Below are 14,029 nucleotides of genomic sequence, written 5' to 3'. Positions count from 1 at the left end.
CTGAAACTACAAGTAAGCTTCAAGTGAAATTGATACATTACCTTGTGCATCTCCACCAGTTAAAGATACCACCCCTGGATGGAGGAAGAGTACTTCCAGAGAAGATGCCACATCTACCTATGAGACAGATAAGGCAAGTCAAGACGACACCACACTCCGATACTTAGAAGTTTCGTGATTACGAGATCATTCTCCCACAATATTTCCTAATGTCATTTGTACTAAATCATTCACTCGTACTCACTAAAGGAGAGCTTGAACCTATGTACTTGTGTAAACCCTTCACAATTAATGAGAACTCTTCTATTCCGTGGACGTAGCCAATCTGGGTGAACCACGTACATCTTGTGTTTGCTTTCCTATCTCTATCCATTTATATACTTATCCACACTAATGACCGGAGCAATCTAGCGAAGATCACAAAAAGCGACCGTTTTCGTTACCTATGATCTATCTTGCAAGAGAACGGAGAATTAGATGGAGATCTCAACCATAGAATACGAGCTGGATGGAAAGAGTGCATCCGGCGTGTTGTGTGACCGTCGTAGGCCACTGAAGCTCAAGGGAAAATTTTATAGGACGGCAATAAGGCCAGCGATGTTGTATGGCAGAGAATGTTGGGTGGTGAAGCATCAACACGTACACAAAATGGGTGTAGCGGAGATGAGGATGCTTCGTGGGATGTGTGGGCACACGAGAAAGGATAAGATTGGGAATGAGGATATCCGAGGTACAGTAGGAGTAGCCGAAATTGTAGGAAAGATGAGAGAAAATCGGCTCTGGTGATTTGGACATGTGCAAAGAAGGCCGACTGACGCTCCGGTTCGAAGATGTGACTACGGGACAGAGGTTCAGGGCCGAAGGGGTAGAGGAAGACCTAGGAAAACTTTGGAAGAGACTCTAAGAAAAGACTTAGAGTACTTGGATCTAACGGAGGACATGACACAAAACCGAGCGCAATGGCGTTCTAGGATTCATATAGCCGACCCCACTTAGTGGGAAAAGGCTTTGTTGTTGTTGTTGTTGTTGTTGATCTTTGTCTTTCTTACTGACTTTACATGCATATTTCTTTATAATAGCTTGAAGAATCAATGCATCAAGGGTCAGAGCAGCAAATGCCTTCGTTCAATCTTCCATCCAAAATTGTATGTAAAGTTGTTCATGTTCAGCTCAGGGTGGGTGGTTAAGTTTGTAACAGTGTGTATATATATATATTTTTTTTGTTTCTCTTGTTGTGCATCATGTGGCTCTAGTTTCTAGTTGTATGATTTGTACTTAACCTGACTGTAGGCTGAACCTGAAACGGATGAGGTTTATGCACAAGTTACCCTCCTACCTGAAGCAGATGTGAATCGTCTTCCCCTAACCTGTAAAAGATTAATTAACGAATTTTGATGAAGTATTTTCATTTTGTGTAACCGTCCGTCTACATTTCTTCTACATCTCTGCCCCCTTCCTTTCTTTCTCCACTCTTCTATATCTCTCATCCTCTCTTGTTTTTGTCCTCTATCTCTAACACAAAAATGAAAACTAAAAACTAAAAAATGAAATAGTTATCGAACTGTCCCTAAATATGTTAAAGAGTTCTGTTATTGGTGCTGGCATCATCTTCTGTTAGAGCATATTTTAAAATGGTTAGCAGCCTAGTTGGTTGGGTTATTTCTTGTCTTGAGGTTACTCTGTTAGAATATACCTACCTTGTTGCTTTATTTCTTAAATTTATCCTGATTCCTGACAAAAAATTATTTGCTGGGTCCATTTGTGCCAGAACAAGTCGGTCTGAGTTCCTTGTAAGTGTCAACAAGTACTTTGAAGCTCGCAGTCAGAAGCTATCTGTTGGGATGAGGAAGTTCCGGAAATAAGATATGTTTCCCTGCTTGGTATTTTCTGAATGAAGTCATTAGCGGTCTGACCTAACCATTTTTACTACACTACAGGTTCAGTGAATCAGTGGTGGTACAATTGTTGGAGTTGGAGGTAATACATCACCTGGATGGGCAAATTCTGAGTGGCGATCACTAAAGGTATTTTTTTTTCCAGTGATGTTCCTAAATTGAGTTTTGAGTCAGTCCAATAAGAATATATTGGCACCAAATAAATCACACTATGGTTTTGTGATGGGGAATTACATTTAGATACCTCATTATGTATGTATGTATGTATGTATGTATTTCTTTAAGGTGTGCCACAAGATTGAAGTCTTGTTTTGGCCTAATCGAGTTGATGGTGTAACAGAGCCTTTTTCACCTGTTATGAACAAATATTGTGGGGAAAGGAGACAAAGCACTGGGAATGGCTGTAGGCTGTTCGGAATTCAGCTTCTTGAACATTCTAATTTAGAAGAGGCTTCTCCTGTGGTTTCAGCGTCTGGAAAGTTGGGGGATATTATACCAGTTTCATCATTTGATGCCGAATCTGACTGACATTCGGAACCATCAAATCTCAATCGATCTGATCATCCTTGAGGAAGTTGTGATGCTGACAAGTCATGTCTGAGATCACCACAGGGACCTCAAAGCAGGCAAATCCGGAGCTGCACAAAGGTAGTTCATGTCGTTTTATCCCTCGAGCTAATAATACTTTCCGCCCTTTTACTGCTTTTGTTGCAGTTTTTGGTTCTGTATGGTCTGAACTTGTAAATATTGATGTCTAAATATGACCACATATTTTCTTTCCTTCGTGCATTTATTATTACAATACATTTTGAATTGGACATTGCACCGGTTCATGCCACTTCCTTCTTTTAAGAAGTCGTTGGGCCTTAGGTGTTGGTGGTGACTATCTGGCTGAGTTTTTCTTTCTTTTTTAAATTTCTTAGGTTCACATGCAAGGGATCGCTGTTGGAAGAGCTGTAGATTTGACACGGTTTGAGCGGTACGAGGATCTGCTTAAGAAACTAGAAGAGATGTTCGATATTGAAGGTGAGCTCTGTAGGTCTACAAAGAAATGGCAGGTTGTCTACACCGATGATGAAGATGACATGATGATGGTTGGGGATGATCCGTGGTTGGCGATGATCCATGCCAAGTTTCCCTGCATGCTGATATGGAGCGGGGCAGCGGTCTATAATGCACATGCAATCCGAAGAATTGTTGATTGCAGCAGAGGTTGGGTGTTTTGGTTATTGTTTGTTCTTTTGTCGCGAGGAGCTCATAGTGCTTGCTTGTTTGGACCCAACTGGGCTACCAAAGTTTTCCACTGTGTACGGCAAGGTACATGCTGTTCATCTTCTTTTTTTTTTTTTGAAATTTATTTTCTACCTTTTGTACTCGTTGAGACATGTTGAATCGAGCTTTTGTACATAAATGTATAGCCTTGTATCTCTTGCTTGCAAGTGAATTGCGCCAAGTTTTTCGTGAGGAAGAAGCTTTTCAGTGTTTACAAACTTATCAATTCCTCCTGCTCAGGCTGCTGCTCTCACCGAAATTCCAAATTCCACCGGCCTTCAACTGCTCGCAGTCAAAAGAGAAGAAATGATTACAACTGTGAAGAAGCTCAAGTTTTGGTCTAGAAAAAAAGAGAAAAAAGAAGACTCACCACCAACTCTATTATCCTCCCCCACCACCTCGACGACCACCACCGCCACCACCCGGCCACTATTGCTGCTCATACTCCTCCTCCTCAACCCAACCCTCGGCTCCACCCTTACCACCATGGTTGGATGCTGACTACATCTACGAGACTCCTTTGGCACCTCCAGTCCAGCCTGCTCCAGAGTTTGCCTATCACCATCATGATCCAGTTCCAAGCCAACAAGAAACTGCTTTCAACACCAAGGTCAGCAGCAGCAGCACACAGTATCTCCATCCAATTCCGACCACATCTTATCAGCAATAAACGGATCCAAATCCTGTGTATGGCGTACCGGTTATACAAACACAAACGCCCAAAGCAACAACAACAAAGGAGAGATGTTATGCTGCCGCCTCCACCACTCGGGTCCTGAATTGTGTTGTCGGCTTCGGCATCCGTTTACTTCACTGCTTCTGTCCGTGTTTTTGCATTCGTGTAGGAATCCTGCAGTAGCGAAATATCTCAGTTAAATTGTTGTACAAGGCAGACTGGCAGAGTAGCATTTCTTAAATGGTAAGGTATATTGGTATGTCAATTTAATAATAGTTGTACGCGCACTTAAGAATTATACATGTCATAGAATTTGAAAGTATCGTGACAAAAGCCCAACAAAGAAAAAACACCCAAAAAAGCCAACCAAAAAAATGCGTGCATAGCATCCAAGTAGGAAGCATTGGGGCCGATAGTTACATCGCCAGTCATCAAACCAACGTCGGAAAACTCCTCTTTGAACTCTCTATACTTTTGGTTGCTCAGTGCTTTGATTCGTGAAGTGTATATCACTCTCTGCTTTTTTCTTAGAGACATTGCAATTGCATACGACGCCACCACCGTTTTCCCAGCCGATGTATGAGCAGACACCTATCATAATATACGTCGAATTCGAAAATGCACCAATTCACAATTTCATTTAAAAAAAAACCCATTCACAATTTCATTTGAAAACATGGAACCAATACAATAAGAACAGGGTTTCACAACTAACTGATAACATGGAACCAATATAATAAGAACAGGGTTTCACAACTAACTGATAACTGTAAATAGCGGATTACGAGACTTTCATAAAACTAAAAATTGAAGGTCTCGGGTTTGAAACCTGCTACTGGTGTGGAAGCCAAACTTGTGGTCAGGGAGAAGAGGAAGGGATGGATAACCATGGCTTGCCACCAGGTGTTCCCCTTTGGAAAAAAGAAGAAGAAGAGAGAACACGGTTTCACAGCCTACATATCTGTAAACAGGTTAAATTTGTAATAAGTTACATTCTTCCTTGTGGACAGACTTCTAACAACTCTTAGAGACGAATCTCAAGGGGCTAACCTAGGTCGTTTGTGATCACGAGATCTATGACCTGCATGGTGCCTCTTGTGTTTCCTTACAGATTCTTTGTCACCATCGGATGAATCTGTGGCATCATCCAAGCCACTTTAGTGTCTCCTGTGGCTAGATTGGCTGCTACCCTGCCGAGGTCTGTCATCACTGTCAAGCTTGCGATCCTTGTTTCTAGACTTTCTCCTTGATTTTCCATGTTCGGAATGAGTTACCCTGTCAGATTTTTCGCCTTTTTCCCGGCCAATTTTACTGTAGTAGTAGACTTCCGAATCAAAATCACATGATTCATCTCTTCCCTTAGATGGACCTGGCCTGCCAGAATCGCAACTCTCTGAACTTCCAGCCTTTCTTTTAGAAGTATGGTATATCTCATTCTCAACGGAACTATTTTCGGGTTCCCAGCGATCCTCTTTGTCCGTGAGTACATCAGAGTTGAATCTTATATCATCTGGACCCACACTGCTGGACTCATGCGTTCCACGTGATTTCAAATTTTCAACTAGAGAATCAGCTTCCCTCATCTCTATGCTCAAATGATCACGCCCATGTTTCAAATCTAGTGTTGGGACTTTATCATCATGTGAAATATCTGACACTTCATCCAAGCGTTTTGATCGTTTCCAAGCATGACTAGGGGGCCTTTCTGCATCGTTTTCTAACAGATCATCACTTAAGTCAGTACTACAGGACCTGGTGCTTCTTCCCCCGTGATTTGAGAATTTAGAAGCTTTGCTGGAGTGTGACGAGGGTTCCATGCTTTTCCTCCTACTGTCATGCTCGTCACCTTTCATGTTGTTGTCTGACCGCTCTCCATCAGTATCACGAGCTCTGTTCTTGATGTCCTTATGATCACCCCGACATCTCACTTTCCTCTTTTGCCCAGAATGTCTCCCATTGTCCTGGTATGCAGCATCTTTGTCTCTGTCCCTATCTGACCAGTCCCAATTCACTTCATGATTTTTGTTCTCCCGATCCCTATATTCATCTGGGGATTCTACTTTCCGCTGTTGGCTTGAGCTTTTCCTGGTACCATGCTGTGCTCTTCTGTTCCGTTGCGACAAATCCCCATCAGATTCAGTTTCATAGGTTTTGTTCTTATGGTCCCTGTTTTGCTGTCTTGAGTTATGCCTAGTATGTCCACGGTGTCTGTCTCTATCTATTTCCCTCTCCAACAATTCTCCATCAGATTCAGCATCCCACTTTCTGCTCCTCCTAGGGTTGTAGTTTCTTAAGTTCTTGTTCTCTTCACACAGATCCTCATCACCTGTACGCTTCTGACGGCATGTTCCCTCTAGAACATAATTTTCATTGTCACATCTTCTACCAGAATCACTGTCCCTCCCTCTAGATCTAGATCTTCGCAAGCCATACCTGCCATGAATCTGGAAACTATGAGAACCCATCAATAAGCAAAAACCGAAGAAAATGCAAGCTAATATAGAAGAGTTGAATGACATAGACCAACAAAAATAAGGAGCACTAAATCTAACCCTAACAGAAAACTACGCCCTCATAGAAATTCATAATACATAAAATAATTAAATCAGGAGATTATAGATTATACAAACTTCACCCAAATTAAAATATCGCACGTCAAGCACCTGGAAAAATTTAGCACAACAAAATAATTCCTGAATGTGGGCAGTTGTAGTGTCACGTTACCATCAACTGCTGCTTTCTACCAAAATTATTTACTTGCCTCAGATGTATAATTGCATATAGTTGGAACAAGATATATATAAGTGTGTGTGTGTGATGGAATTTTTTTGCTATGTAAATACAGGCATGACAACAAGACAAAATTACTAGAATGCAAACTCTCACATGCATGATGGTCTGTCTTTCTAGCTATTTTGCATGGAATTCAAAGTAAACTGGGAAGTTGCAGTTGTCGTGACTTGAATGAAAAATACCCAATCTAATACCATGATAAGTTGTGCTGGTAGAACGCAGGCCAACTATTGTTTTATATTCCAAAAGCTACTGTAACATAGATCTCACAAGTACTATAGACAACACATTCAACAGCTGCTGCTTAAAGTAAAGCATACCTCTCAGAATCTCCCAATGACATCTTGCTAGAGTTCCTCCACTGTCCAAAATTTTCTTCCACCATTGGTTTATCATCCGCATCAGAATAACCAAATAAAGCAACCATTTTTCTCGCCCAGAATTTTGGGGGTGGTCTGTCACTATCAGCCCATTCATAGTCTCCACCAGGATTGCGGAAACAGTGGATAAAATTGCAAGCTGTACCACGGGAACATGTCTGCAACATTAAACAAGAATGATTATCAACAAGAGAATCCTCAGACTTCAAGGTTAGAATTGACATATTAAAGCCAAAACTTAGTTTATTACTCCAAAACCAAATTCTGTAAAATCTTATTCAATCTGAAAAGTACAACAAAAAAATTTAACACCAAGACAGAGTACGAGTAAAAAAGACAACGGGAAATGAAGGAACTGACAATACCTTGTACCTCGACTTCATATATTCCCCACATATGGCAACCTTCCATCTGGTCACATTGATAAATTCACAACTTATCTGCCAAAAACAACAACTAGGTCAACAAACCACCCCTCAAGATGGTGATGCCAAGAATGCAGGGAATTAAGCATTTACGGAAGTGAAATATAATAAAGAGATTCAAGAAAGAAAGGGATGTCCCAAAAATGTTTAGTCAAATAGCAAGCAGGGAAGTTAGTTAAACTGATAGCCAGCTGCAATTAGAAGCAATTATACAACTCGTATAGATATCAATTAAATTAAACTTCAAGGTAGGCAGAGATATGACAGGGGTGCTTTTGCACTACCAACATGCAAACAAACAATAGAGTAGCAAAAACGAAAATTTTCCTCATCACACCCCATAAGCACTTATTCAAGTGCAATACCTGTTTCCCAGCAAAGTAGCGGCCATTAACAGATCGATAAGCAACAACAGCTGAATCCAGTGATTTGTAGTGTATGTACACATTTCCCCGCAAGTGGAATGCACCATTTCTGCAAACCTGACACAGATACTCCATTTGTCACTGTAACATTACCAACCGAAAATTTGTATGGCGTGAATAGGAAAGTAACGAGAAAAAGTCTAGAATTTCAGTCCATTGCCCTTTTACTTTTGAAAACAGATGAAATATTTTGGTAATCACAAAGAAGCTGTCAGAAACCTTGAAATTTATAATTTCTCCAAACTTCAAGAATTCCGTATGCACATCCTCATAAAATTCTTCATAGCAGCGCTCAACCTCCTCATCAGTATACTGAAAAGAGGGAAGCAATATGAAACCAGGAAAATTATATCATCAGCATATACTAAAATAGAAAGAGGCAACTGGCCTGTCCCAATATTAAATTTTGTCAAGATACAAAACAGGTGAGCCATACATCCTCCACCAAAACACGGAAACATCAGTGTGTTCAGAAAGGTATGGCAACTGTTTAAAGACACTAAGAATGACTGTTTAAAAAAAAAGAACAATATTGCAACTTTGCATTATAAAAAGGTGTAATTGACTTGAATATCAACGTAGATGAGTTCAGATTCACTCACTAAAGCATATGTCACCATCAAATATATAGAAGCCAAATCCATCTGGTACCTTAAATAGTTATTTTAAAAGAATTACAGGGACAAACTGGAATTGCCTTAATTTGTTTTCAGGTTCTAACTTGTAGCATATGTCCAACTAACAAGAAATAACATTGTACATGCCTAGAGATAAATGAAGGAAAACATAACACAACATGGTGACACTCAAAGATCTACCTGGTACAATAGAATCTTAGAGAAAAACTGTAAACGGAAAATTGGTAACTATATCATCAAAATAAGAAAAGTTTTCCATTTCTTACCAAACATTCTGCAAATAAGAAAAGCTTATTATATGATTTGTACCTATTTTTTTGCCGTGAAAAGAAAGAATTTCATCAAAACAAAAATTTACAATTAGTTAACAAGAAGCACACCAGCAGCCAGAAACAAAAGGAAATTAACAAAGATGTATGGCAACCTCATAAAAAAACTATGATTGTCAGTTCATTATAATGCTTAATAATAAAGATCATAATGATACAAACTCCAACTGAATTATTTACGTTCTTCAGATTCTGATTGTGGAAAAGATAAGCAGCTCAATTTTCATAAAAGATTCTTTCTTCTTTTCATTTCATTTGCCTTTGACATGTTTAGAGTGGAAGAAGAGTTAACTGCAATCAGATAATTCTAAAAGTTGTAGCCAACCATCACAAACTGTGGGATGTAAGATGTGATATCAGACAGCTTTAACACCTCCCACAACAGATATATTGCCCAACAAACTACGAGTTGTTGAGGAAGAAAACTTGTAGGATTACTACAGTAAACTCATGAACTTATTATACAATTGAACACATAGAAGAAAAAAAAAATCTCACTATGGACACTGAAGCATAATATCTCTCACTGGCATAAAATAAAAGAAAAATCATGATGAAAGGCGACTATAACATCCCTTAAAAAATACATATTTTCTTGTCACTCAGCTTTCTTTTAGTTGATAAAACGTTATGTTTGCAATTAGAATAAAAGTTACTTCCAAAGCATGAGAACACATGTGTAGAGATACACGTCAACACACACTTGGTTAATAGAGGTCTAAATAAGAAATAAATAGGGAAGAAAACTTATGCCATAAATGGTAATAAGAATAAGAAAACAAGGGATACGTTATGTGGTAACAAGTTACTATTGCCAGCAAGGAAGGATACACTATTGGGGTATCTTTGATTCCAACTGAACCAAGGCCGAAAGCTTGAGTCCCCACCAAAGCGAATATCGCAAATGAATCTCTGATCAATCAAGTCAAAGAAGAAGAGTACCATTTCACAAATGAACAGAATAAAAAATGAACTAAGCCACATTCCTGAACTAGGACACATGGTATGCAATCAAACACAAAACCTCAAACAAATAACAGCTCAAAAAAATGATACAATAGTCTATGATGATTGATGCTTGAAAACAACCACAAACGACGGGAAAAAAAGTTCATTTGATGTCGGATATGCCTACTTAACATAGTAGGATTAGGAACAATAAACCAAAGGTTTCACAGATTAGAGAAGGATACGAAGACCCCCAAAGTCAGAAATAGGATACAAGAATCACAGGAAGGCATGACAGCATTAACAGACCTCGAGCCCCTCATCCTGCTCCCAAGCAAGGCCTGGACCATTGTACATGTTCTTGATAAGCAGTGTGGAAGATTTATCAGGACAGAAATGGACTCTGCTACAACGCTGACCAAACCGACAAGCTCCAGTTTTCAAATGGAAAGGGCAATGAGCTTTATCCTGTCATATATAAAAGTACATAACTTAAAGGATTATAGACAGTGATCTTCACTGCTGATCAAAATAGCAGCATCAACTCATGAAATATAAGAAGTATTGTCAGAAGAGATATAAAGACTAAAGAGTTATCAACACATAAATGGGTAATAAGGGCAATAATGAGATGACAGAGGAATACCTGCTCAGTTCCAAAATGAGGTACTTGTTGAGCAACACTCTCGATCAGCTGCTGTGCTGACATTGATGAACTTTTATAATCAGAAAAAGCTTCAGATTGTGGAGGGAGAGGATTTGATGTAGGCCTATCAGAATCCTGTCAAACAATTGACAACCTCTACAATTAAACTCATCAGTAAAACCAAAAATGAAACTTATCTGCAGGATAATCTATCCTACAAAATATCTATACAAAGTTCCAGATTCATGTTGCAGACCTTCTTTCTACTTTCTTGGTCAGTGTTTTTCTTAGGAATCTTGACCCTTTTCTTCTTGAGAATGATCTCATTTCCTTGCCAGATGATTTCAGCGGGTCCTTCTTCATAGTCCCACTCATCAACCTCATTACCGTCATTTGCATTTTCGACCTGCCATATGTACCCCAAGCAATAGTGAAAATCCAATTTTAAGGCAATAAGTATATTTCCTCCCAAACTATTTCCAAACCAAAAGAAATTTGAACCATAATGCTAAGAAGGAGTTGATATGCCCTGTAAATAGCATTTTAAACTATCCCACTTCAAGCAGACAATGCATATACCTTACCTGTCAAATATAGCAGAAGGGCTAACCAAACATTAACAACTTTCATTTCACAAACACTATACTTTTGTTTCCAAATCAAAGATGACGCCTTTTACCACAGGCATGAAGCTATCATATCAACTGACAACAGAAGCATCTTGCACCCCTATAAAAGGACCACTACCCCACAAAACGGGCGTACAAATGATGCTATCTTCACTAAACAACTTAACCAAAAATAAACAAAGGAAATCATACATGTAACAGAATTAAAGCACCGGTACGAATAGCATAATTAGAATCCAGAAAGCAAATGACAACTAAATAACTAATATATTTAGCAAGACGATAATTAATATATTCAGCAAACTATTCTTCCTGAGCTACATTTCATCACTAATTCAACCAAGTATTTCTGTTTATCATATTTCGAGCACATTCTCAAACACAAATTGAACAAATAAATCAATGAACTACAAAATTATGCTGCTAATTTACGTAATCAAAATTCAAAAGTTGCAGTCCAAAGCATAAAGATTGATAAACAAAAAACAACCTGTTCATTCCGAGACAATTCGTCTTCTTCCTCAAGAGCCTTGATTCTTCTTTGTTCTTCCTCTTCTTCTTCTTCGATTTGTTTCTTCCTCTTAACCTCCATGGCTTCCATCCACGCCCTCTCTCGCTCCTCGAAAATCTTCCTTTCTCTTTCCGACCGCTCGGCCTCCTCGTGCTCGATCATCGTAATCTTCGCAAGCTCTAGAGGATTGTTGAGAATGGCGTCATGTTCCTCTCGCTCTTTCAGCGCCATCTCCTTCCTCGTCTGCTTTCTCTTCATCTTCTTCATCGCTTTCCTCTTCTCCTTCCTATTCGTCATCCCTTTCTCTGCTCCCAAAGAATCCGTTCTGGGCACAATACCTCCTCCTACTCCTTCTCCTTCTTTTGCCGCTGCTTCAGCCAGTGTCGACTCCATTCTCTACCACTTTGTTTCAGGCCTGAATTTAGAAAAAAAAGGTTGCTCAGCGGTTGAACAAAAGGCAGGGCAAGGGCTTTGGAAGGAGAACTCAATTTGAAATCGTTTGAGCTGTGCACGTTGATCTGCCGTTGAGTTGTAGGAAGGCGATGGTTGTTGTGGTGGTGAGTAGGTTCAGTGAGATAGAGAAATGGGTTGTGGCGGGTCGGATCAGAAGGGCAACCAAGGATTTGGAAGAGTCGGTGGCAGGAGGTGGTAGGGACTTTTTGGAAGTAAAATAAAAAAGGAAAAGAGGGGGCAGAGTTGGGTTTTGAGGGTTGGCGGAAACAAAAGAGACGAGTATGGGTGGGCGGTGCGGTTTTGAGTGAAACCAAAACTAAAATTGGAAGTTTTTGCGGTTTGGTGCGGTGTGATGTGGTTTTGAAGCTAAAATCAAAATGAAACCAAACTATTTGGTTCGGTTTGGTTTGGTTTTAAACAGTTTTGGTTTGGTTTCATTGTTTGAAAAAACTATTATGGTTATCTAGTTGTATCTCATTTCATCCAATTCAATAAAAAAAGTATTGGTGTTTGAGTCACAACAGTGGAGTCGATAGACCGAAAGAAAAATTACCATCTGATCTAAGAGATATCACATACGATTCAAGTAACAAGAATAGTTAAATGAATGCAGAGCAAACCCAATTCAGAAAATGATTAAAAACACTGCTAAAAACACTGCAGATCTAATTCAGTCCAAATTATGAAGCAAGCAAGCAAATACAACAGGTAGAATTGAAGAAAGAAAGTGCTGACCGAGGATCAGTTTCCAAGGCGATGTGGAGCGCTTGGTTGATGGCAGAGTAGAGGTTCAATTATTTGCTACCAGTGCCACGAACAATCGTTCCATCACCGGCGGCGGAGGAGGAGGAGGAGGAAGAGGAGGTTGCACAACTCCAAGCCCTTTAACCAATCCTCCAAATCTGCTCAGCCGCATTTAATCACTGAAAACAGAGAGCGAGCCAGCTCAATCTCTTAGAATGGAAGACTCAAATCCCCTTTTGATTCAAAACCCTACCCTAAACCTAACCCTAAAATTAATCTCAAATATATAAGTAAATTTCACTAAAACAAGTTATAAATCATAATTCTTACCATACTATAGCACTCTGAACTCTAGAGGCTAGGAGCTGGAATGAAGGGGAGGCCGGAGGGGAGACCAAGAGAGAGAGTGTCTGGAGAGTCGAGACCGAGACCCAGACCGAGGGAGAGAGTTAGATGAATAAAGTTGAGCATTACAGATTAGAAGAAAGTAAAGATTTATGAGGTCATCTTATGATGTGGTTGAGTCCATGATATATGTGGTTGTGTTCAAATTAAATGTATGAATTCAATGAAATAATCAATTAAAATTTGACATTTAATAAATTTATGCGGTTTTGGTTTTGGTTTGGTTTCAGATGGTCGGAACCAAAATCAAACCGTTTTTCCTTCATTCGGTTCGGTTTCAAATTGAAATCATTTTGAAACCGCAAAATCAAATTATTCGGTATGATTCGATTTAATTTATGTTTTGGTTTCAGCTTTCGAGTTCAAGTGCCCAACTCTTGAGATGAGAAGGGAGGAAGCGCTTGGGGCTTGGGGGATGGAAAAGGCGAATAAAGAAACAAAAATAAACAGCTCTAGCCCACCAGCCACATCCCCTGGGCGATGAGCTCTAGAATCCCCCTCCCCCAAAAAACAGCTCCAGCCCACGTTAAATCCACTGGGCTCCAGGAGAGAGCCCGACTTCTCCTCCAGGCTCAAATCGACACGCCCAGCGCCTGTGCTATGTAGTACTAGGCAGATGCCACGGTGACGTTAACCATAATTTTAAATTACTTAAAAATTATAAAAAATGGTAAAAAATATATTAAAAATACGAAAAAAATTTACCTAACCTTTGGTTAAACATCATATCTAAAATTAAAAATAAAATTATCTTTAATTATTTTACTAAAAAATAATAAATATACTTTAATACCAATAGCCTTGGCTATTTAGTTAGTGGTGGAGATGCACTTTGACAATTATTATTCACTAAAGGCAAT

The 14,029-nt window shown here is 39.4% G+C and overlaps 3 protein-coding genes across 4 annotated transcripts in view; 2 read left to right on the top strand and 1 right to left on the bottom strand.

Moving 5' to 3' along the window:
- LOC126601505 (uncharacterized) overlaps window positions 1–14,029 on the top strand; it is a 41,518-nt gene that overhangs the window by 10,538 nt on the left and 16,951 nt on the right. The window lies entirely within an intron of this gene.
- Window positions 1–14,029, top strand: part of LOC126601518 (uncharacterized) — a 43,033-nt gene that overhangs the window by 15,351 nt on the left and 13,653 nt on the right. The gene's annotated exons all lie outside the window — the stretch shown is intronic.
- On the bottom strand, window positions 3,281–12,264 carry LOC126601495 (zinc finger CCCH domain-containing protein 5-like). The gene is made up of 11 exons (XM_050268214.1): window positions 11,547–12,264; window positions 10,684–10,833; window positions 10,428–10,562; window positions 10,091–10,249; window positions 8,086–8,178; window positions 7,807–7,923; window positions 7,382–7,456; window positions 6,957–7,174; window positions 4,673–6,276; window positions 3,538–4,017; window positions 3,281–3,449 (listed from the first exon to the last, which is right to left on the bottom strand). The coding sequence occupies exons 1-9, from the start codon at window positions 11,958–11,960 to the stop codon at window positions 5,001–5,003; spliced, it is 2,637 nt and encodes an 878-aa protein (XP_050124171.1). The 5' UTR covers window positions 11,961–12,264; the 3' UTR covers window positions 3,281–3,449; window positions 3,538–4,017; window positions 4,673–5,000.

This window comes from Malus sylvestris, chromosome 15, assembly GCF_916048215.2.
Source record: "Malus sylvestris chromosome 15, drMalSylv7.2, whole genome shotgun sequence".
In the NCBI taxonomy this organism is placed as follows: Eukaryota; Viridiplantae; Streptophyta; class Magnoliopsida; order Rosales; family Rosaceae; genus Malus; species Malus sylvestris.
This window is presented reverse-complemented; position numbering and strand designations above follow the sequence as displayed.